The sequence below is a fragment of the Bombina bombina genome, chromosome 2 (genome assembly GCF_027579735.1).
Source record: "Bombina bombina isolate aBomBom1 chromosome 2, aBomBom1.pri, whole genome shotgun sequence".
NCBI classification, from domain to species: Eukaryota; Metazoa; Chordata; class Amphibia; order Anura; family Bombinatoridae; genus Bombina; species Bombina bombina.
In genome coordinates this window covers 1301806920-1301829462 of record NC_069500.1, presented here as the reverse complement: position 1 = coordinate 1301829462, position 22543 = coordinate 1301806920, and the positions used below count along the sequence as shown (strand labels likewise).

The following is a 22543-nucleotide window of genomic DNA, read 5'->3' as shown; positions in this document are numbered from 1 at the left end:
TCCAATTGCTTCTAATACCAGCTTTAGAGTTTAAAAGTTAAGGGAAATTGTTTACTTAGGTTTGTTTTTATATATGAAATAGCTGTGTCTGCTAATTGAATACACAACCCAATACAAAGTCTTCCCTATTTTATTTATCACTGTTTATGCAAAGGCAAATTAACTTTTTTTAGTAGCTCTCTGTCACAGCCCCCACTAGAAGAAAAAGGAAAGAAGGCGAAGGGGAGAAGCAGGATTTTTCACAACAGAACAGAAGACTGGGATATAATGTGCTTAGTTTGCTGGTTTATTGGTGTTTTCATTACTCGTGTGTAACTTTTTTGTCCATTATTTGGTGTCTTATGTTCTGAGAAATAGTGCATAACTGTTTTCAGCAATATTTACAACCTACAACTTTAACATATGATATTTAAATTTTACCCACTGTTCCCTTTCACCTGCACTAGCATAAAACTTCTAAATGCTTTCTATTTTAAATAAATAAGATAATCTAACCCTTTACTTCACACAATAAAAATGTTCATATAAACCAAGTCATCTTTTATCATCAAATTTGCCTTGTTCTGTTGGTATTCTTTGTTAAAAGCTAAACCTAGATGGGCTCATATGCTAATTTCTAAGCCTCTTATTTCAGTGGATTTTGGCAGTTTTTCAAAGCCACACAGTGCTAGTTCGTGTGTGCTATATAGATAACATTGTGCTCACTCCAGTGATTGGCTAAAATGCAAGTCTGTCAAAAGAACTGAAATAAGGGAGCAGTCTGCAGAGACTTAGCTACAAGGTTATCACAGAGGTGAACAGTTTATTAATATAACAGTGTTGGTGCAAAACAGAGGAATGAGTAATAAAGGGATTATCTATATTTTTAAACAATAAAAATTCTGGAGTAGACAGTCCCTTTAAGTTTAAAGGTTATGTACTCTTATCTTTCACTCACTAAATTTCACTGAAACGACTGAACTTTGGATGATTAAATGTGTGTGTGTGCATGTGTGTGTGTGCATGTGTGTGTGTGCATGTGTGTGTGTTTTATCAGTTTAATCTAAGGCTCTCATGTGTTTAAACATAAATAAAACCATCATAATTATTTACAATGACAACACATCTGGTTATTATAGTTTTTCTGCATGAGAATGATTATAGCAATCAATAACAATCCCACCACAATCAACCCTTTTGAGTTTTAATAGCTTTATGTTCACTTTCATGAATGCTAGGCTACTTAGGCCACCATAATCACACAATGACTTGGTCATGAGTGCCACTTACAACTGAAATGAATTTACTACGGTGTTTTATGATTACTGTTTGGGGGTAGACAAAGCAGGGAATGTTCTACAGATGTTGTATAGCCACCTTTTTGTTTTTGTTTTTATGTGATTTTTAATTTATTATTATTATTAATATTATTATGATATTTTATATATTCTGCACTATTGTTTAACTACTTCTTTTGTTCTTATGATTGACTTGTCTCCTTTAGTTATTAAAGGGATATGAAACCCAATTTTTTTCTTTCATTATTCAGATAGACTACTTTATATTAAACAACTTTCTAATTTACTTCTATTAGCAATTTTTCTTTGGTTTTTTTTGGTATCTTTTGTTGAAAAGCAGGGATGTATGCTTAGGAGCCGGCCCATTTCTGGAGCACTATATGGCAGCAGTTTTGCATGAATGTTATCGATTTGCAAGAGCACTATATGGCAGCACTATTTCATGCCATGTAAAGCTCCAGATGCCTACCTAGGTATCTATTAAACACAGAATATCATGGGAACAAAGTACATTTGATAATATATGTATATTGTAAGAATGACTAGTAGAGATAAACTTATACATATAAGTATTGGGCTAAATAACAAGCGAATCGCAATCAATGGTGCAAAGTGTTATCTGTGCTCGGTCTCTCGACAACACACAATCTGGTATTACAAACAAATGGTTAGAAGCGTTAACCAAAGTGTCCTGCCCTATAGTTTCAATGGATAGCACAGAGAGCGCTATTAGCAAACGTATTGTGCTCATATTAGCGGTTTATTGTCAGCAGGTCACATAAAGTAAGAATGTATCTTGCATAACACATCTGGTTATTACAGTTTATTCTCAAATTTTTTATGCAAGCTTGAAGCTTGCATTAAGGTTTTGCGCTTGAAAAAAAGTTGCAATGAATAAAAAAACAACATTAGAATGAATTTTCACAACCTACTCTATCCACCCCCAACACTATTAACCCCTAATCCACCACATCTTCCATCACAAAGTACCCACTACACTATTAACCCCTAATCCACCATAGCCCCATCACAAAATACCCCTCTACACTATTAACCCCTAATCTGCCTCATCCCCATCACAAAATACCGTGCTACACTATTAACCCCTAATCCACCACATCCTCCATTGCAAAATACCCCTCTACACTAATAACCTCACAAAATACCCGCTAAACTATTAACCCCTAATCTGCCCTAGCCCTCATCACTATTAACCCTCTACACTATTAACCCCTAAACTGATACAACCCCCACTGCCGTAACCCTACACTACTTAACCCCTAAACTGCCATTAAGCCATTGCAATTAACCCCTAAACTGTTAACCCCCTCACAGCTTTCACTATTATCAGTAAAAAGAACTGAACAGAAAAGTGGATACTATGTAAGCACTTGTATAAGACCCTTGTGAGCATATTGTAACTAGGGTATTGGCATCATAGAGAAATTTAAAGGGACAGTCTACACCAGAATTTTTATTGTTTTAAAAGATAGATAATCCCTTTATTACCCATTCCCCAGTTTTGCATAACCAACACAGTTATAATAATATACTTTTAACCTCTGTGATTATCTTGTATCTAAGCCTCTGCAAACTGCCCCTTTTTTCAGTTCTTTTGACAGACTTGCAGTCTAGCCAATCAGCGCCTGCTCCCAGATAACTTCACGTGCACAAGCACAGTGTTATCTATATGAAATACGTGAACTAACACCCTCTAGTGGTGAAAAACTGTTAAAATGCAATCTGAAAAGAGGTGGACTTCAAGGTCTAAGAAATTAGCATATGAACCTCCTAGGTTAAGCTTTCATCTAAGAATACCAAGAGAACAAAGCAAAATTGGTGATAAAAGTAAATTGGAAAATTGTTTAAAATGACATGCTCTATCTGAATCATGAAAGTTTATTTTGGCCTAGACTGTCCCTTTAAAACATAAAACTTTATTAGTATAATATTAAAAATGGGTAAGTTAAAACTAAAATGCTAGCAGTAATGAACCCCGATTATATATTCCGGATGTAATGAGTGTATAGAGGTCACCATATAAGCAGCTGCAGTGCCTGCAAGCAGGTTTGGGTAACTATACTATGGATGCATTACAATTCACTGGTGATACTTAGTTGCTGACTAACAGTTATATGAGGTCAGTATTACCCAACAGTAGAATCAATATAATTGTGAGAGTAAATACATCTTCTAAGTATGTGCTAGTAGCAGTTCAGAATAGATAAAGTAGAGGTAGTTCATATTTACCACTGTGGTATCTCATAAAGTAACTGATTTACCTCATCAGACGTGGTTGCTATATATAATTTAAAGACACTATAGATATTGGCATATACTTAGTGTTTTATAAAGATACACTGTTGCAAACGGTCTATATAGAAGTCTTATCACTGCAAAATCAGCGCAACTTCAGTGAATCAAAGCAGACTAATGTAAGATCTCTATAGCTGTTTAGGTGATCTGTTTATTAGCATGTATCATATAATAGGGATTGTTTTAATAAATGTATTAATCACCATGTTTTAATACCATTCATTAAACTCCAAATTAAATATCTGTTTAGCTATGCCGCCATACAATAATATTACTAGTGGTTAATAGGTATTAGTTATATGCAAGCAGGGCTGCCAAGGTTGCTTGCTATTATCCCTGATATAATATCAGGATCAAGTTAACCTGTTAATAATAGTGCGGGTTGCTGGTCACCGGAAATAGCTATAAATAATGCAAACGTTGCTGGTCCTTAAGGGATTAAAGTTTAAAATTAACAATAAGCACTGTTAGACTAATAAAAATCAATAGCTGAATCAATAACAAAAACAAACACATACTCTTTACTCATAATGCCCCTGTTCAAATCCCTTAGACTGAAACATATATCTAGGAACTTGGAATACAACTGTTCACTGCACACAACACTCTTACCATCACTACACAAAAATAAAATAGGGAAGGGATCAATCAACATTTAAAATGCAATGTTATCTCAATACTCTCCATATTGTATTTTTTATTATTCTGAGCATTTGTTGTTGTTTTTTTTAAATTGGAAGATTAACGATGGTAATGGTTTTCTCTTGTTTTTGGAAGATAACGATTGCCAGTTAGTATTAACCCCTTAGTGACCACATCACTTTTCAATTTCTCCAACATTGGTGTGTCCGGTCCACGGCGTCATCCTTACTTGTGGGATATTCTCTTCCCCAACAGGAAATGGCAAAGAGTCCCATCAAAGCTGGTCACATGATCCCTCCTAGGCTCCGCCCACCCCAGTCATTCTCTTTGCCGTTGCACAGGCAACATCTCCACGGAGATGGTTAAGAGTTTTTTGGTGTTTAAATGTAGTTTTATTCTTCTATCAAGTGTTTGTTATTTTAAAATAGTGCTGGTATGTACTATTTACTCTGAAACAGAAAAGGATGAAGATTTCTGTTTGTAAGAGGAAGATGATTTTAGCAGACAGTAACTAAAATCGATTGCTGTTTCCACACAGGACTGTTGAGATGAAGTAACTTCAGTTGGGGGAAACAGTTAGCAGTCTTTTCTGCTTAAGGTATGACTAGCCATATTTCTAACAAGACCATGTAATGCTGGAAGGCTGTCATTTCCCCTCATGGGGACCGGTAAGCCATTTTCTTAGTTAAACATAAAAGAATAAAGGGCTTCAAAAAGGGCTTAAAAACTGGTAGACATTTTTCTGGGCTAAAACAATTGCTTTACTAGGCATATTATGCAGATTTTAACTAATTATTGGTATTATAATCTTGGGGAACGTTTAGAAAAACGGCAGGCACTGTGTTGGACACCTTTTTCAGATGGGGGCCTTTCTAGTTATAGACAGAGCCTCATTCTGGGACTGTATAGGGGTTAAATGTAAAAACGGCTCCGGTTCCGTTAATTTAAGAGTTAAAGCTCTGAAATTTGGTGTGCAATACTTTTAATGCTTGGTGAATTTTGAACAATTCCTTCATACTTTTTCACATATTCAGTAATAAAGTGTTTTCAGTTTGAAATTTAAAGTGACAGTAACGGTTTTATTTTAAAACGTTTTTTGTGCTTTGTTGACAAGTTTAAGCCTGTTTAACATGTCTGTACCATCAGATAAGCTATGTTCTATATGTATGAAAGCCAATGTGTCTCCCCATTTAAATTTATGTGATAATTGTGCTATAGTGTCCAAACAAAGTAAGGACAGTATTGCAACAGATAATGATATTGCCCAAGATGATTCCTCAAATGAGGGGAGTAAACATGATACTACATCATCCCCTACTGTGTCTACACCAGTTATGCCCACACAGGAGGCCCCTAGTACATCTAGTGCGCCAATACTTATTACCATGCAACAATTAACGGCTGTAATGGATAACTCCATAGCAAATCTTTTATCCAAAATGCCTACTTATCAGAGAAAGCGCGATTGCTCTGTTTTAAACACTGAAGAGCAAGAGGACGCTGATGATAACTGTTCTGACATACCCTCACACCAATCTCAAGGGGCCATGAGGGAGGTTTTGTCTGATGGAGAAATTTCAGATTCAGGAAAAATTTCTCATCAAGCTGAACCTGATGTTGTGACATTTAAATTTAAATTAGAACATCTCCGCGCACTGCTTAAGGAGGTGTTATCTACTCTGGATGATTGTGACAATTTGGTCATTCCAGAGAAATTATGTAAGATGGACAAGTTCCTAGAGGTTCCGGTGCCCCCCGACGCTTTTCCTATACCCAAGCGGGTGGCGGACATAGTAAATAAAGAGTGGGAAAGGTCCGGCATACCTTTTGTTCCCCCCCCCCCTATATTTAAGAAATTATTTCCTATAGTCGACCCCAGAAAGGACTTATGGCAGACAGTCCCCAAGGTCGAGGGGGCGGTTTCTACTCTAAACAAACGCACTACTATTCCTATCGAAGATAGTTGTTCTTTCAAAGATCCTATGGATAAGAAATTAGAGGGTTTGCTTAAAAAGATTTTTGTACAGCAAGGTTACCTTCTACAACCAATTTCATGCATTGTTCCTGTCACTACGGCAGCGTGTTTCTGGTTCGAGGAACTAGAAAAATCGCTCAGTAAAGAATCTTCGTATGAGGAGGTTATGGACAGAGTTCAAGCACTTAAATTGGCTAACTCTTTTGTTTTAGATGCCGCTTTGCAATTAGCTAGATTAGCGGCGAAAAATTCAGGGTTTGCTGTCGTGGCGCGCAGAGTGCTTTGGCTAAAGTCTTGGTCAGCGGATGTGTCTTCCAAGACAAAATTGCTTAACATTCCTTTCAAAGGTAAAGCATTATTTGGACCTGATTTGAAAGAGATTATTTCAGACATCACTGGGGGAAAGGGCCACGCCCTCCCACAGGATAGGTCTTTTAAGGCTAATAATAAGCCTAATTTTCGTCCCTTTCGCAGAAACGGACCAGTCTCTAATTCTGTATCCTCTAAGCAAGAGGGTAATACTTCACAACCCAAACCAGCCTGGAAACCAATGCAAGGCTGGAACAAGGGTAAGCAGGCCAAGAAGCCTACCACTGCTACCAAAACAGCATGAAGGGATAGCCCCCGATCCGGGACCGGATCTAGTGGGGGGCAGACTTTCTCTCTTTGCTCAGGCTTGGGCAAGAGATGTTCAGGATCCTTGGGCGCTAGAAATAGTTTCTCAAGGTTATCTCCTGGAATTCAAGGAACTACCCCCAAGGGGAAGGTTCCACAGGTCTCAATTATTTTCAAACCAAATAAAGAGACAGGCATTCTTACATTGTGTAGAAGACCTGTTAAAGATGGGAGTAATACATCCAGTTCCAATAAGAGAACAAGGAATGGGATTTTATTCCAATCTGTTCATAGTTCCCAAAAAAGAGGGAACATTCAGACCAATTTTGGATCTAAAGATCCTAAACAAATTTCTCAGGGTACCATCGTTCAAAATGGAAACTATTCGAACGATCCTACCTACTATCCAGGAAAATCAATTTATGACTACCGTGGATTTAAAGGATGCGTACCTACATATTCCTATCCACAAGGAACATCATCAGTTCCTAAGGTTCACTTTTCTGGACAAGCATTACCAGTTTGTGGCACTTCCATTTGGATTAGCCACTGCTCCAAGGATTTTCACAAAGGTACTAGGGTCCCTTCTAGCGGTTCTAAGACCAAGGGGCATTGCAGTAGTACCTTACTTGGACGACATCCTGATTCAAGCGTCGTCCCTGTCAAAAGCAAAGGCTCATACGGACATCGTCCTAGCCTTTCTCAGATCTCACGGATGGAAGGTGAACAAAGAAAAAAGTTCTCTGTCCCCGTCAACAAGAGTTCCCTTCTTGGGAACAATAATAGATTCCTTAGAAATGAGGATTTTTCTGACAGAGGTCAGAAAATCAAAACTTCTAAGCTCTTGTCAAGTACTTCATTCTGTTCCTCGTCCTTCCATAGCGCAGTGCATGGAAGTAATAGGATTGATGGTTGCAACAATGGACATAGTTCCTTTTGCACGAATTCATCTAAGACCATTACAACTGTGCATGCTCAGACAGTGGAATGGGGATTATACAGACTTGTCTCCGACGATTCAAGTAGATCAAAAGACCAGAGATTCACTCCGTTGGTGGCTGACCCTGGACAATCTGTCACAGGGAATGAGCTTCCGCAGACCAGAGTGGGTCATTGTCACGACCGACGCCAGCCTAGTGGGCTGGGGCACGGTCTGGGAATCCCTGAAAGCTCAGGGTCTATGGTCTCGGGAAGAGTCTCTTCTCCCGATAAACATATTCAATGCTCTCAGAGCTTGGCCTCAACTAGCAAAGGCCAAATTCATAAGGTTTCAGTCAGACAACATGACGACCGTTGCATATATCAATCATCAGGGGGGAACAAGGACTTCCCTGGCGATGAAAGAAGTGACCAAGATAATTCAATGGGCGGAGGATCACTCCTGCCACTTGTCTGCGATCCACATCCCAGGAGTGGAAAATTGGGAAGCGGATTTTCTGAGTCGTCAGACATTCCATCCGGGGGAGTGGGAACTCCATCCGGAAATCTTTGCCCAAATAACTCAATTATGGGGCATTCCAGACATGGATCTGATGGCGTCTCGTCAGAACTTCAAGGTTCCTTGCTACGGGTCCAGATCCAGGGATCCCAAGGCGACCCTAGTAGATGCACTAGTAGCACCTTGGACCTTCAACCTAGCTTATGTATTCCCACCGTTTCCTCTCATCCCCAGGCTGGTAGCCAGGATCAATCAGGAGAGGGCCTCGGTGATCTTGATAGCTCCTGCGTGGCCACGCAGGACTTGGTATGCAGACCAGGTGAATATGTCATCGGCTCCACCATGGAAGCTACCTTTGAGACAGGACCTTCTTGTTCAGGGTCCATTCGAACATCCGAATCTGGTTTCCCTCCAACTGACGGCTTGGAGATTGAACGCTTGATTTTATCAAAGCGTGGGTTTTCAGATTCTGTAATAGATACTCTGATTCAGGCTAGAAAGCCTGTAACTAGAAAAATTTACCATAAAATATGGAAAAAATATATCTGTTGGTGTGAATCTAAAGGATTCCCATGGAACAAGATAAAAATTCCTAAGATTCTATCCTTTCTACAAGAAGGTTTGGAGAAAGGATTATCTGCAAGTTCTCTGAAGGGACAGATCTCTGCTTTATCTGTTTTACTTCACAAAAGACTGGCAGCTGTGCCAGATGTTCAAGCATTTGTTCAGGCTCTGGTTAGGATCAAGCCTGTTTACAGACCTTTGACTCCTCCCTGGAGTCTAAATCTAGTTCTTTCAGTTCTTCAAGGGGTTCCGTTTGAACCCTTACATTCCGTAGATATTAAGTTATTATCTTGGAAAGTTTTGTTTTTGGTTGCAATTTCTTCTGCTAGAAGAGTTTCAGAGTTATCTGCTCTGCAGTGTTCTCCGCCCTATCGGTGTTCCATGCAGATAAGGTGGTTTTGCGTACTAAGCCTGGTTTTCTTCCGAAAGTTGTTTCCAACAAAAATATTAACCAGGAGATAGTTGTACCTTCTTTGTGTCCGAATCCAGTTTCAAAGAAGGAACGTTTGTTACACAATTTGGACGTAGTCCGTGCTCTAAAATTCTATTTAGAGGCTACTAAAGATTTCAGACAAACATCTTCCTTGTTTGTTGCTTATTCTGGTAAAAGGAGAGGTCAAAAAGTGACTTCTACCTCTCTTTCCTTTTGGCTTAAAAGCATTATCCGATTGGCTTATGAGACTGCCGGACGGCAGCCTCCTGAAAGAATCACAGCTCACTCCACTAGGGCTGTGGCTTCCACATGGGCCTTCAAGAACGAGGCTTCTGTTGACCAGATATGTAAGGCAGCGACTTGGTCTTCACTGCACACTTTTGCCAAATTTTACAAATTTGATACTTTTGCTTCTTCGGAGGCTATTTTTGGGAGAAAGGTTTTGCAAGCCGTGGTGCCTTCCATTTAGGTGACCTGATTTGCTCCCTCCCTTCATCCGTGTCCTAAAGCTTTGGTATTGGTTCCCACAAGTAAGGATGACGCCGTGGACCGGACACACCAATGTTGGAGAAAACAGAATTTATGCTTACCTGATAAATTACTTTCTCCAACGGTGTGTCCGGTCCACGGCCCGCCCTGGTTTTTTAATCAGGTCTGATGAATTATTTTCTCTAACTACAGTCACCACGGTATCATATGGTTTCTCCTATATATATTTCCTCCTGTCCGTCGGTCGAATGACTGGGGTGGGCGGAGCCTAGGAGGGATCATGTGACCAGCTTTGCTGGGACTCTTTGCCATTTCCTGTTGGGGAAGAGAATATCCCACAAGTAAGGATGACGCCGTGGACCAGACACACCGTTGGAGAAAGTAATTTATCAGGTAAGCATAAATTCTGTTTTTCTTACCGTTTGCAACCAGGGTTTCATGTCCCTTTAAGGACCAGGGCTATTTGTTTGTGTTTAGCTGTAATTTTCCTCTTACACATTTACTGTACCCACACATATTATATACTGTTTTTCTCATCATTAAATGGACTTTCTAAAGATACCATTATTTTCATCATATCTTATAATTTACTATAAAACAAATTACAAAATATGATGAAAAAATTGAAAAAACACACTTTTTCTAACTTTGACCCCCAAAATCTGTAACATATCTACAACCACCAAAAAACACCCATGCTAAATAGTTTCAAATTTTTTTCATGAGTTTAGAAATACCCAATGTTTACATGTTCTTTGTTTTGTTTGTTTTTTGCAAGTTATAGGGCAATAAGTACAAGTAGCACTTTACTATTTTTAAACCATTTTTTTCTTCAAAATTAGCGATAGTTATATTGTAACACTGATATCTGTCAGAAATCCCTGAATAACCCTTCATATGTATATATATATTTTTAGTAGACAACCGAGTATTGATTTAGGCGCATTTTGGAACATTTCATATCACCATTTCACCGCCAAATGCAATCAAATAAAAAAAAATGTTAACTTTTTCATAAACTTTAGGTTTCTCACTGAAATTTTTTAAAAGTGGCTTGTGCAATCATGGCACAAATGGTTTTAAATGCTTCTCTGGGATCCCCTTTGGTCATAAATAGCAGACATATATGGCTTTGGCGTTGCTTTTTGGTAATTAGAAGGCCGCTAAATGCTGCTGCGCACCACACTTGTATTATGCCCAGCAGTGAAGGGGTTAATTAGGTAGCTTGTAAAGTTAATTTTAGCTTTAGTGTAGAGATCAGCCTCCCATATGACACATCCCACCCCCTGATCCCTCCCTGACCCAAACAGCTGCCTTTCCTCCCCACCCCACAATTGTCACTGCCATCTTAAGTACTGGCAAAAAGTCTGCCAGTACTACAATAAAAGTTATGGGTTTTTTCCATATATATTCTGCAGTGTAGGATCCCCCTAAGCACACAACCTCCCTGATCCCTCCCAAACAGCTCTCTAACCCTCCCCCCTACCTATTTGTCTCCATTTTGCTACAAAATGTGCTTTTTTTGTGAAAAAAATAAATAAAACCCTCATTCTTCTGTAGTATAGCTGCCTCTATCAATACACTCCCCACATCCCCCTCCCAGATCCCTTTCCCCCAGTGGCGTCACTAGGGTTGGTGTCACCCGGTGCGGTAAGTTATGGTGTCACCCCCCCCCCAGAAAGCAGACACACACAAAAACACAGACACACACACATACAAACACTCAGACACACTTAAAAACATACACATATGAACACACAAACACTCGGAAACACACTCAGACACACACACACAAAAACACTGAGACACACACACACAAAAACTCAGACACACACTTACAAAATATGTAAACTGCACTGCATTAATTATAAAGCGCATGCCTAGAGCTGCTCCCTGGCTCAGCAGAGCATCAAATGAAAGATAAACAGAGCACTCTAAAAATAAATCACTAAAGAAAAGGTTTAGGCACAAACTATGAAAATTCTGCTCTCTGACTCTGTTCCAAGCCTGTCAGTGCACAGCCCCGGGCCGCGTGCCTACCGCTTCTTATGGCCAATCACCTCTGCACTCTGCCCACCCCCAGACCCCCGCCCGCCCTCCTACCTGTTCAGTGTGCACTTAGTGTACCGTAACCGTAATGGTCTGGTGGGCATCATACGTGGCTCCTTCACTTTAAACTTGCAACAATGTATCATAAAACACAGCACTCACTGCACAGCCAGGAACAGGTTTACCAAACCCAGTATTGATACATAGAAACAAAGATCGTTCCAGCTGGTGCAACAAAAGACTTTAATTGTGCAAACAGGGATACAGAAGCGACGTTTCAGGCCCACACTTGGCCTTTTCTCAAGCTTAACCAAACATTAGTGAAGTTTGTTCACTAATGTTTGGTTAAGCTTGAGAAAAGGCCAAGTGTGGGCCTGAAACGTCGCTTCTTTATCCCTGTTTGCACAATTAAAGTCTTTTGTTGCACCAGCTGGAACGATCTTTGTTTCTATCCTTCACTTTAAAGACAGTGTCAAACAGTCATGCGGTCAGGTGCCAGGTATCCCCCTCATGATTTGCCAGTTCCCGTTTAGAGAGACAGCACAGCAGTGAGTGACTCCACTGCTCCACATGTCACTGAGCAGTGAGCACAGATAGGCAGGCAGGTTTAGGCTAGCAGCGCAACATTGCAAGCCCCACGGCATGCCCACAACATTCATAGTGAAATTGCGAGAAGCAAAGTACAAACAAGCAAAAGCAGCCGGGAAAACTATTTGTTGAAATTGCAGCACTGGCTCAAGGGGCAAAAAATTGTGTGTCTACAACTTCCCCAGTCCCACCAATGTTCACAAATGCCAGCCCCTCTAATAAAAAAAAATCTATGCATCTCAACATTGTATTTCTTTGAATTTCAATAAAATGTAAAAAAAAACAAAACAAAAAAAAACTTTTTTTTTTTTTTTGGTGTCACCCCCTGGAGGGTGTCACCCGGGTGCGGCCCGCCCCCCCCTAGTGACGCCACTGCTTTCCCCAACACTTATTTCCTCCCTCCCTCACCCTCCTTCCCTCTCCCTCCATCACAGTAGCGGGCGGTCGTGAGCACGCGTGCTCGGTTTCTCTGCCAGCACTCCCGGATCCAGAACTCATCTCCAGTGATAGGCCCCCCACCCACCTCCCTCGTATCCCTCCCATGCCACCAACGATCGGCACCATCGGTTGCCTTAAAAAGGGTATTAATTTTCACTTGTATTGCAATTTTACTTCAGAGCTCTGGTTAACTGTTATGGAAGACAAAAATGTGTTACAAAACACATCAAAAATACATTTCAATGTATAGTTACACTCATGATAACACTGTCTGCTAAAAAATATTTTTAAAAAATTGCACAAAAAACATATAAGGGCTCAAAGATATGAGGTCTCAGTTGTGAGAAAAAAAGGCATGCAAAGCACTTTAGCATAGAGATACATACATATACATGTTGAAACATGTATATGTATTTATATATATATATATTTATATGTGTGTGCATATGTATTTATATATTTATATGTGTATATATGTATTTATATTTGTATATACAGTATATATTTACAGACATATATACACATATCAAACACATAAATACATATGTACACACACATGTATACGTATTACATATATATATATATATATATATATATATATATATATAAGTGCATTGAAGCCCTTTGCAGTCAAGTAGATGAAAACATTAAAGATCATATTTATGAAATATTCATATTTAATTATGTATTATATTGTGTATTTAATGTAAATATTTCACATTCCAATGTTCTCCACATAGGGGAATATATTATATGTATTTTTAAAAATATATTTCTATATATATCTGTATGTATACCTATATATAATCATGTATATCTAAAGGTATTAAAATATATTTGTGCAACAATCCATCGGATATATATTTAAATTTATCTTTAGGAATAAATAGAACATTATATTATCTTCTTATGTTGCGCTTTTAAATAACCACAATCGTGTTTGCGTAACTTGTGTGTGAATACAATTTTGCGTTTGCGACTTTACAGTCTTATTAGTTACCGCGACTTTGTGAACATGAGAGCACAACGTTTTTACTTTCAACACGTAATACGAGCATTAATCGGCAAGCACAAAAATAAAATTATAGCGGTTTTTATGCTCGAACGTGAGTGCAAACTACTGCTCCAATCGTAATTTAGCCCAGAAGCATTTCCGGATTGTAATTACTAGAAATATGCACTGAAAATACGCGCCAAATTTCAGAATTAGTTAAAAGACCACTAAATACAGTAGTAAATAATACTTGACAAATGCACAATAAATAAATAATAATAAAAAAAACTATTGCACTTACTTTGATTTTGAAATAATCAGAAGAATATTTCTGGCAAATTTCAAAGTTAATCCAATTTTCCCTACCAACAATATCATGTGACAGTAAATATTCAAATGGGTAACCAGCACCTGTGTAAAATTGCCTAAGGGTCACTGCATAGACCCAAATCAAAAAGTCCAGTTGGGGAATTAATTGAGACTACATTTAGTGATGACTAAGGGCAGGATGAGCGATACGTAGTCCCTTGTTTCTGGCTTTTAGTTCCCCAGAATCATGTGACAGCCATCAGTCAATCAGAAAACGCATATACCTATATACTGTGCAATTTTGCACATGCTCAGTAGGAGCTGGAGCCTCAAGATTGTGATATGCACCAATGGTACCAAGAAACAGCATTGTATTAGCAAAATAGGATGTCCTTTTATCTAGGAAATACAGATTCATCTGCAAATATAATAATGGTATTACATATTATATTTTTAATCTAATATGTAAAATAGCAACAAAACAATTATATAATAGAAATGTATGACAATTATATAATAGAAATGTATGAGTTTAAAATGTAATATCACAGTAAAGTAGGATAAGAACTCATTTTAAAACGATTTACTACAAAAAAAACACTTATACTAAACTACAAAAAAATAGTATCATGTCAAATATAGCAAAACATATGAATGCTGTACATTTAATAATATACATGTATTGTATATAGTTATGTAACCTACCAAGAATTATATATAGATATACCATATTTCCGACTAAGGAGCCAAATTATCAAGTTCCATAACTTGTCCGCCTGCTCTGAGGCGGCGGACAGAAATCAACCTGAACAAATATGATCGGGTTGATTGACACCCGCTGCTAGCGGCTGATTGGCCGTGAAACTGCAGGGGGTGGTATTGCACAAGAAGTTCTGGTAAACTGCTTGTGCAATGATAAATGCTGACAGCATTAAGTTTAGATGCCAGCCCATTTTTGGTGAACAACCTGGATTGTTGTTGCTGATTGGTGGAAAAATTCATCCACCAATAAACAAGTGCTGTCCATGGTGCTGAATCTAAAATTGGCTGGCTCCTTAGCTTAAATGCCTTCTTTTTCAAATAAAAATAGCAAGAGACCTAAGAAAAATTGATAATAGGAGTAAATTAGAAAGTTACTTAAAATTGCATGCTCTATCTGAATCATGAAAGAAAAAATTTGGGTTCAGTGTCCCTTTAATAATAATCAAAAGCCACAACAAAAGATACATACCAGCATATTGAGAATGTACTTTCCTTTATTTATCTGCAATTAATACTTTTGTGTCTTCATGTAGTTTATATAAAGAGGTTTAAAAAAAAATCTAACAGACTGATCAAACACATTAATCATTAATCAGAAACTGAATAACATATCAGCCTTTTATTGACTCACATCATTTTATATTTTTTCACAATTATAAATCATTAACAATAGACCATTCTTTGCAGTCATTCATCAACACTTCTATATATTTATGCAGCTTTTTCAATTATGTCAATCATATTATGTTACAAATATCTTTAAATGAAATAAAAAAATCTTAATTAATTTTCTCATGTATTAAAAGAATAGGTATTTATACACCAACACAGACAACTAGTAGGTTTAGAAGAAGACATTTCAAAACAGTGCAAGATAAATAGAGGCACTTAAATAGACAGTAAACACCTATTGATTTTAATATAAAGGGTTTAGTTAGGCATAGTAAAGCAACTATTTTCATGATTTATTTTGCCTCCTTTTCATGTAATTTAAGTCTGAAAAGGGTGGCTAATCTTGCTACATATCTCCCCCTAATTGGCTTTACCAAATAAGAACTACAAAACAACACACTTTAAACTAAGTATATAATTGTAGCTAGCCTTGTCAGCTGCAGACTCAAGCTTTGATTGGCTCCTTCAAATAAGGAAAGTGGTGGGTGGAGCTTGACTAATGAAAAACAACTCCAGTAAGCAAGATGTAAATTTGATTTTAAAATGTTTAAACTTTGCCAATAAGTATACAGTTTTAGTCGTGTTGTAACTAAATGTTACCTGCCTATAGAGGGACTAATACTTGACATTTGTTGATGGATGAGAGGCATGTGACACTTTATTCCCCTGAATGTCTCACACTAATGAACAATTTGCCTTATATATGGGACTGATACAACTGAATGTTCCCTATACAAGAATGTGGATAAAACAGGTTTATAGCTATAGGGTGTTTAGTTTACCACTGACTGCTAATATAATCTTATAAAGGAGTCGTATTAGGTTACCTTGTATGTTTATTGTTACAGCACTTCACAATGGGATACAATTAAGTGATACTACATCCACTCTGTACACACTTTGAAACAACTATATTTTTCAGAGACTTGAGACGTTGTATACAACATAAGAGTGTTTTAATTGGATATCGGAGACTCTATGCTGCTTGATCTAATGTCATTATATTTACAATGTGATAGAACTGAGTTTGAACATTGTCATGCATTTTTGCACTTACTGATGACAAAGGAAACCCTTGGGACGCATTGAGTTTTTTTTTTTGCTATTTCTTTGTACATATGCGCTGAATCAGTGAGTTTCTCACAGCCTATCAGTGGAAGCCTGAGATGTTTTCTAGCCAACCAGCATTCTCAGGGGGAGGGAGAGAAGTGAAAGGTAATTTTTTAACTTTTGCAGAGTTCTCAGAGGCTCAGATCTGTGGAGGAACTGGAGGAGGCTATGGACACAGCCGGTGGTTGCTGATGGTACTTGCGCTGCTGCTTTATTAAGTGGGTCAGTCTTGTAACACTGGCCGAAGGTTGTCACCCAATCATTTCGAAACAGACTTCCAGTTGTTCCACTAGTTTTCTCAGCTGTTGGCTGTGGCTGAGATTCACCAAAGAAAGACCGCTTTTAGTAGGGGTGCCACTGCCACCACTACTGGTCTCAGCCAGTGAACCAGCACGACACCCCCTCTGAGTCTCTAACAGTACTGCTGGTGGCGGTGGCAGTGGCAAAGAGTCCCATCATTGCATGTCCTGTTATAGCTGTGTCTGCAGTGGGGGCTGCCACTGATGTTCTTGTGGCTCCTGCAGCTGCGCTTTGAGGGGGCAGGGCCCTTCTTGGCAGGATTATTTCTCTGCATTTTTGTTTTTTTAGTTAAAAAAATGGTTGCTGCCAGCAGAAACTTTTTAAAAATAGTATAACTATAAAAGAAAGTGTGTGTGCGGTAAGTAAAAATGGTTATTGGTTGACGCAATACCATGGCTTTACTGACACTGCAAGAGTAAAACCACATTAAGCTTATTCAATATGGGATTGTGGGGACACAGTAAAATGGTTGACACAATAACATAGTGTTACTGACAGTGCATAAGGAACACCGCATTGCGCTAATTCAACCAACAAGTATGTGTAGTCTGGAAAATCAGTGTGTATTTATATATGTATGTGACTGTATACTGTGTTGTATTTGTTCGGCTTTAATCATTGACCTAAATAGAAAGTAATTTATTATTCTTTTGTGATTCAGATAGAGCATTCAATTTTAAGCAACTTTCTAATTTACTCTTATTATCAATTTTTCTTCTCATGCTATCTTTATTTGATAAAGAAGGCATATAAGCTTTTTTGGTTCAAAACTCTGGACAGCACTTTTTTATTGGTGCATGAATTTATCCACCAATCAGCAACCCAGGTTGTTCACCATAAATGGTCCGGCATCTAAACTTACATTCTTGCATTTCAAATAAAGATACCAAGAGAATGAAGACAATTTGATAATAGGAGTAAATTAGGAAGTTGCTTAAAATGTCATGCTCTATCTGAATCACGAAAAAAAACATTTGGGTTCAGTGTCCCTTTAACAAAACATGATCAACCCGGTGGAGAAGGCTATGAGAAATGCAACCAGACCATATAAAAGCAACTTTTCATTTCATTTCTATTGTCAAATTTGCTTTATTACCTTGATAGTTTTTGTTGAAGGTGCAGCAATGCACTACTTGGAGAAAGCTAGCTGAACACATTGTTAAGCCAACGACAAGAGGCATATATGTGCAGCCACCAATCATCCGCTAGCTCCCATCCTGCTTCTGAGCCTCAGCTCACTTGCAGGTATGCTTTTCAACAAAGGATACCAAGAAAAAGAAGCAAATTAGATAAAATAAGTAAAATGGAAACTTGTTTAACCCCTTAGTGGCCATAGCACTTCAATTTTCTGACCGTTTGGAACCATGGTTATTTTTACATTTTCGCGGTGTTTGTGTTTAGCTTTAATTTTCCTCTTACTCATTTACTGTACCCACATATATTATATACCGTTTTTCTCGCCATTAATTAATATTATTTTCATCATATCTTATAATTTACTATAAAAAAAATATATAAAATATGATAAAAAAAAATGAAAAAAACACACTTTTTCTAACTTTGAACCCCAAAATCTGTTACACATCTATAACCACCAAAAAACAACCATGCTAAATAGTTTCTACATTTTGTCCTGAGTTTAGAAATAACAATGTTTACATGTTCTTTGCAAGTTATAGGGCAATAAATACAAGTAGCACTTTGCTATTTCCAAACCATTTATTTTTTTCAAAATTAGCGATAGTTACATTGGGACACTGATATCTGTCAGGAATTCGTGAATACTCCTTGACATGTATATATATTTTCTTTTAACAGACAACCCAAATTATTGATCTAGGCCCATTTTGGTATATTTCATGCCACCATTTCACTGCCAAATGCGATCAAATAAAAAATATCGTTCACTTTTCACAAACTTTTGGTTTCTCACTGAAGTTATTTACAAACAGCTTGTGCAATTATGGCACAAATGGTTGAAAATTCTTCTCTGGGATCCCCTTTGTTCAGAAATAGCAGACATATATGGCTTTGGTGTTGCTTTTTAGTAATTAGAAGGCTGCTAAATGCCGCTGCGCACCACACGTGTTTTATGCCCAGCAGTGAAGGGGTTAATTAGGGAGCTTGTAGGGAGCTTTAGTGTAGTGTAGTAGACAACCCAAAGTATTGATCTAGGCCCATTTTGGTATATTTCATGCCACCATTTCACCGCCAAATGCGATAAAAAAAATGGTTCACTTTTTCGCAAACTTTAGGTTTCACACTGAAATTTTTACAAACAGCTTGTGAAATTATGGCACAAATGGTTGTAAATGCTTCTCTGGGATCCCCTTTGTTCAGAAATAGCAGACATATATGGCTTTGGCATTGCTTTTTGGTAATTAGAAGGCCACTAAATGAGGCTGCGCACCAAACTTGTATTATGCCCAGCAGTGAAGGGGTTAATTAGGTAGCTTGTAGGGCTCATTTTTAGCTTTAGTGTAGAGATCAGCCTCCCACCTGACACGTCCCACCCCCCTGATCCCTCATAAACAGCTCTCTTCCCTCCCCCACCCCACAATTATCCCTGCTATCTTAAGTACTGGCAGAAAGTCTGCCAGTACTAAAATAAAAGGCTTTTTTTTAAAAAAAAAAATATATATATATTCTGCCATGCAGGATCCCCCTTAGCCCCCAACCTCCCTGATCCCCCAAACAGCTCTCTAACCCTCCCCCCTCTACCTTTTTCCCGCCATCTTGGGTACTGGCAGCTGTCTGTGACTCACAAGAAAGAGCAGATAATTCAGAAACTCTTCTAGCAAAAGGGATGGCCAAAAGGAACAATACTTTCCAAGAAAGTAATTTAATGTCCAGAGAATGCATAGGCTCAAACGGAGGAGCCTGTAAAGCCCTCAAAACCAAATTAAGACTCCAAGGAGGAGAGATTGACTTAATGACAGGCTTTATACGAACCAAAGCCTGTACAAAACAATGAATATCAGGAAGATTAGCAATTTTTCTGTGGAACAGAACAGAAAGAGCAGAGATTTGTCCTTTCAAGGAACTTACAGACAAACCCTTATCCAAACCATCCTGAAGAAACTGTAAAATTCTAGGAATTCTAAAAGAATGCCAAGAGAATTTATGAGAAGAACACCATGAAATGTAAGTCTTCCAAACTTGGTAATAAATCTTTCTAGACACAGATTTGCGAGCCTGCAACATAGTATTAATCACTGAGTCAGAGAAACCTCTATGACTAAGCACTAAGCGTTCAATCTCCATACCTTCCGATTTAATGATTTGAGATCCTGATGGAAAAATGGGCCTTGAGATAGAAGGTCTGGCCTTAATGGAAGTGGCCAAGGTTGGCAACTGGACATCCGAACAAGATCCACATATCAAAACCTGTGTGGCCATGCTGGAGCCACCAGCAGTACAAATGAACGCTCCATTATGATTTTGGAAATCACTCTTGGAAGAAGAACTAGAGGACGGAAAGACATAAGCAGGTTGATAACTCCAAGGAAGTGACAACGCATCCACTGATTCCGCCTGAGGATCCCTGGACTTGGACAGATACCTGGGAAGTTTCCTGTTTAGATGAGAAGCCATCAGATCTATTTCTGGAAGCCCCCACATCTGAACAATCTGAAAAAACACATCTGGGTGAAGAGACCATTCTCCCGGATGTAAAGACTGGCGACTGAGATAATCTGCTTCCCAATTGTCTATACCTGGGATATGGACTGCAGAGATTAGACAGGAGCTGGATTCCGCCCATGCAAGTATCCGAGATACTTCTTTCATAGCTTGAGGACTGTGAGTCCCACCTTGATGATTGACATATGCCACGGTTGTGACATTGTCTGTCTGAAAACAAATAAACGGTTCTCTCTTCAGAAGAGGCCAAAACTGAAGAGCCCTGAGAATCACACGGAGTTAAAAAATATTGATTGGTAATCTCGCCTCTTGAGATTTCCAAACCCCCTGCGCTGTCAGAGATCCCCAGACAGCTCCCCAACCTGAAAGACTCGCATCTGTTGTAATCACAGTCCAGGTTGGACAAACAAAAGAGGCCCATTGAATTAAACGATGGTGATCTAACCACCAAGTCAGAGATAGTCGAGTAATGGGATTTAAGGATATTAATTGGGATATCTTTGTATAATCCCTGCACCATTGGCTCAGCATACAAAGCTGAAGAGGTCTCATGTGAAAACGAGCAAAGGGGATCACGTCCGATGCTGCAGTCATGAGACCTAAAACCTTCATGCACATAGCTACTGAAGGGAATGACTGAGACTGAAGGTTCCGACAAGCTGAAACCAATTTCAGACGTCTTTTGTCTGTTAGAGACAAAGTCATGGATACTGAATCTATTTGGAATCCTAAAAAGGTTACCCTTGTCTGAGGAATCAAGGAACTTTTTGGTAAATTGATCCTCCAACCATGTCTTTGAAGAAACAACACTAGTTCATTCGTGTGAGATTCTGCAGAATGTAAAGACTGAGCAAGTACCAAGATATCGTCCAAATAAGGAAACACCGCAATACCCCGCTCTCTGATTACAGATAGTAGGGCACCGAGAACCTTTGAAAAGATCCTTAGAGCTGTTGCTAGGCCAAAAGGAAGAGCAACAAATTGGAAATGCTTGTCTAGAAAAGAGAATCTCAGAAACTGATAGTGATCTGAATGAATCGGAATATGAAGATATGCATCCTGTAAGTCTATTGTGGACATATAATGCCCTTGCTGAAGAAAAAGCAGAATAGTCCTTATAGTAACCATCTTGAATGTTGGTATTCTTACATAACGATTCAAAATTTTTAGATCCAGAACTGGTCTGAAAGAATTCTCTTTCTTTGGAACAATGAACAGATTTGAATAAAACCCCAGACCCCGTTCCGGAAAAGGAACTGGCAAAATTACCCCAGATAACTCCAGGTCTGAAATCTAGCACAAACTTACTTCACCACCTCCATAGGAGGCAAAGTTTGTAAAACTGAATTGTGGGTGTGGTGGGGGTATATTTATAGGCATTTTGAGGTTTGGGAAACTTTGCCCCTCTTGGTAGGAATGTATATCCCATACGTCACTAGCTCATGGACTCTTGCCAATTACATGAAAGAAAAGGGTATTGCACGATGCCAGAAAACGGCTGGAAGCGATCACGATACTAGTCTGTGTTTTGCTGATGTCTGTCACATGATACAAGGGGCCGGAAAATGGAAGAAAAAATAAATTTGTCAGACAAAAATCTATTGCTTATTTGAAATTCAAAGTAGGTGTTAAATCATTGTATTTTTATTATGCACTTGTTAATCATGCAATTCTACTGCATTGAGTGGTCCTTTAAGAATAACATAGAATGACAAAATTAAAGCTAATATAGCTGCTTACAGTTTCAGATAAAGAAAAATGGCAAGAATTTGCACTGTAGCTCAAAATTAAAAATTCAAACAAAATTAGTTTGAAAGGAATATGACCATGGGGTAGATTTAACAAGCAGTGGATGCTGCAATATACCCCCGTAGTTTCCAGATCGCTGGGAACATAAGTCAAGAAGGAGCGGTCATAAGACCGATGCTCC

At 38.5% G+C, this 22543-nt stretch overlaps 1 protein-coding gene across 2 annotated transcripts in view; it reads right to left on the bottom strand.

Moving 5' to 3' along the window:
- The window catches only part of SLC2A9 (solute carrier family 2 member 9), a 1122280-nt gene that overhangs the window by 1001410 nt on the left and 98327 nt on the right, over positions 1–22543 (bottom strand). The window contains exon 1 of one of the 2 annotated variants that reach the window (XM_053704141.1): positions 15359–15376. The exons of the other annotated variant lie outside the window; for it this stretch is intronic. Within the exon in view, the coding sequence (XP_053560116.1) occupies positions 15359–15364 (6 nt within the window). The 5' untranslated portion in view covers positions 15365–15376. Of the gene's footprint in view, positions 1–15358; positions 15377–22543 lie in introns of those variants that run through there. 2 annotated transcript variants of the gene reach the window in all.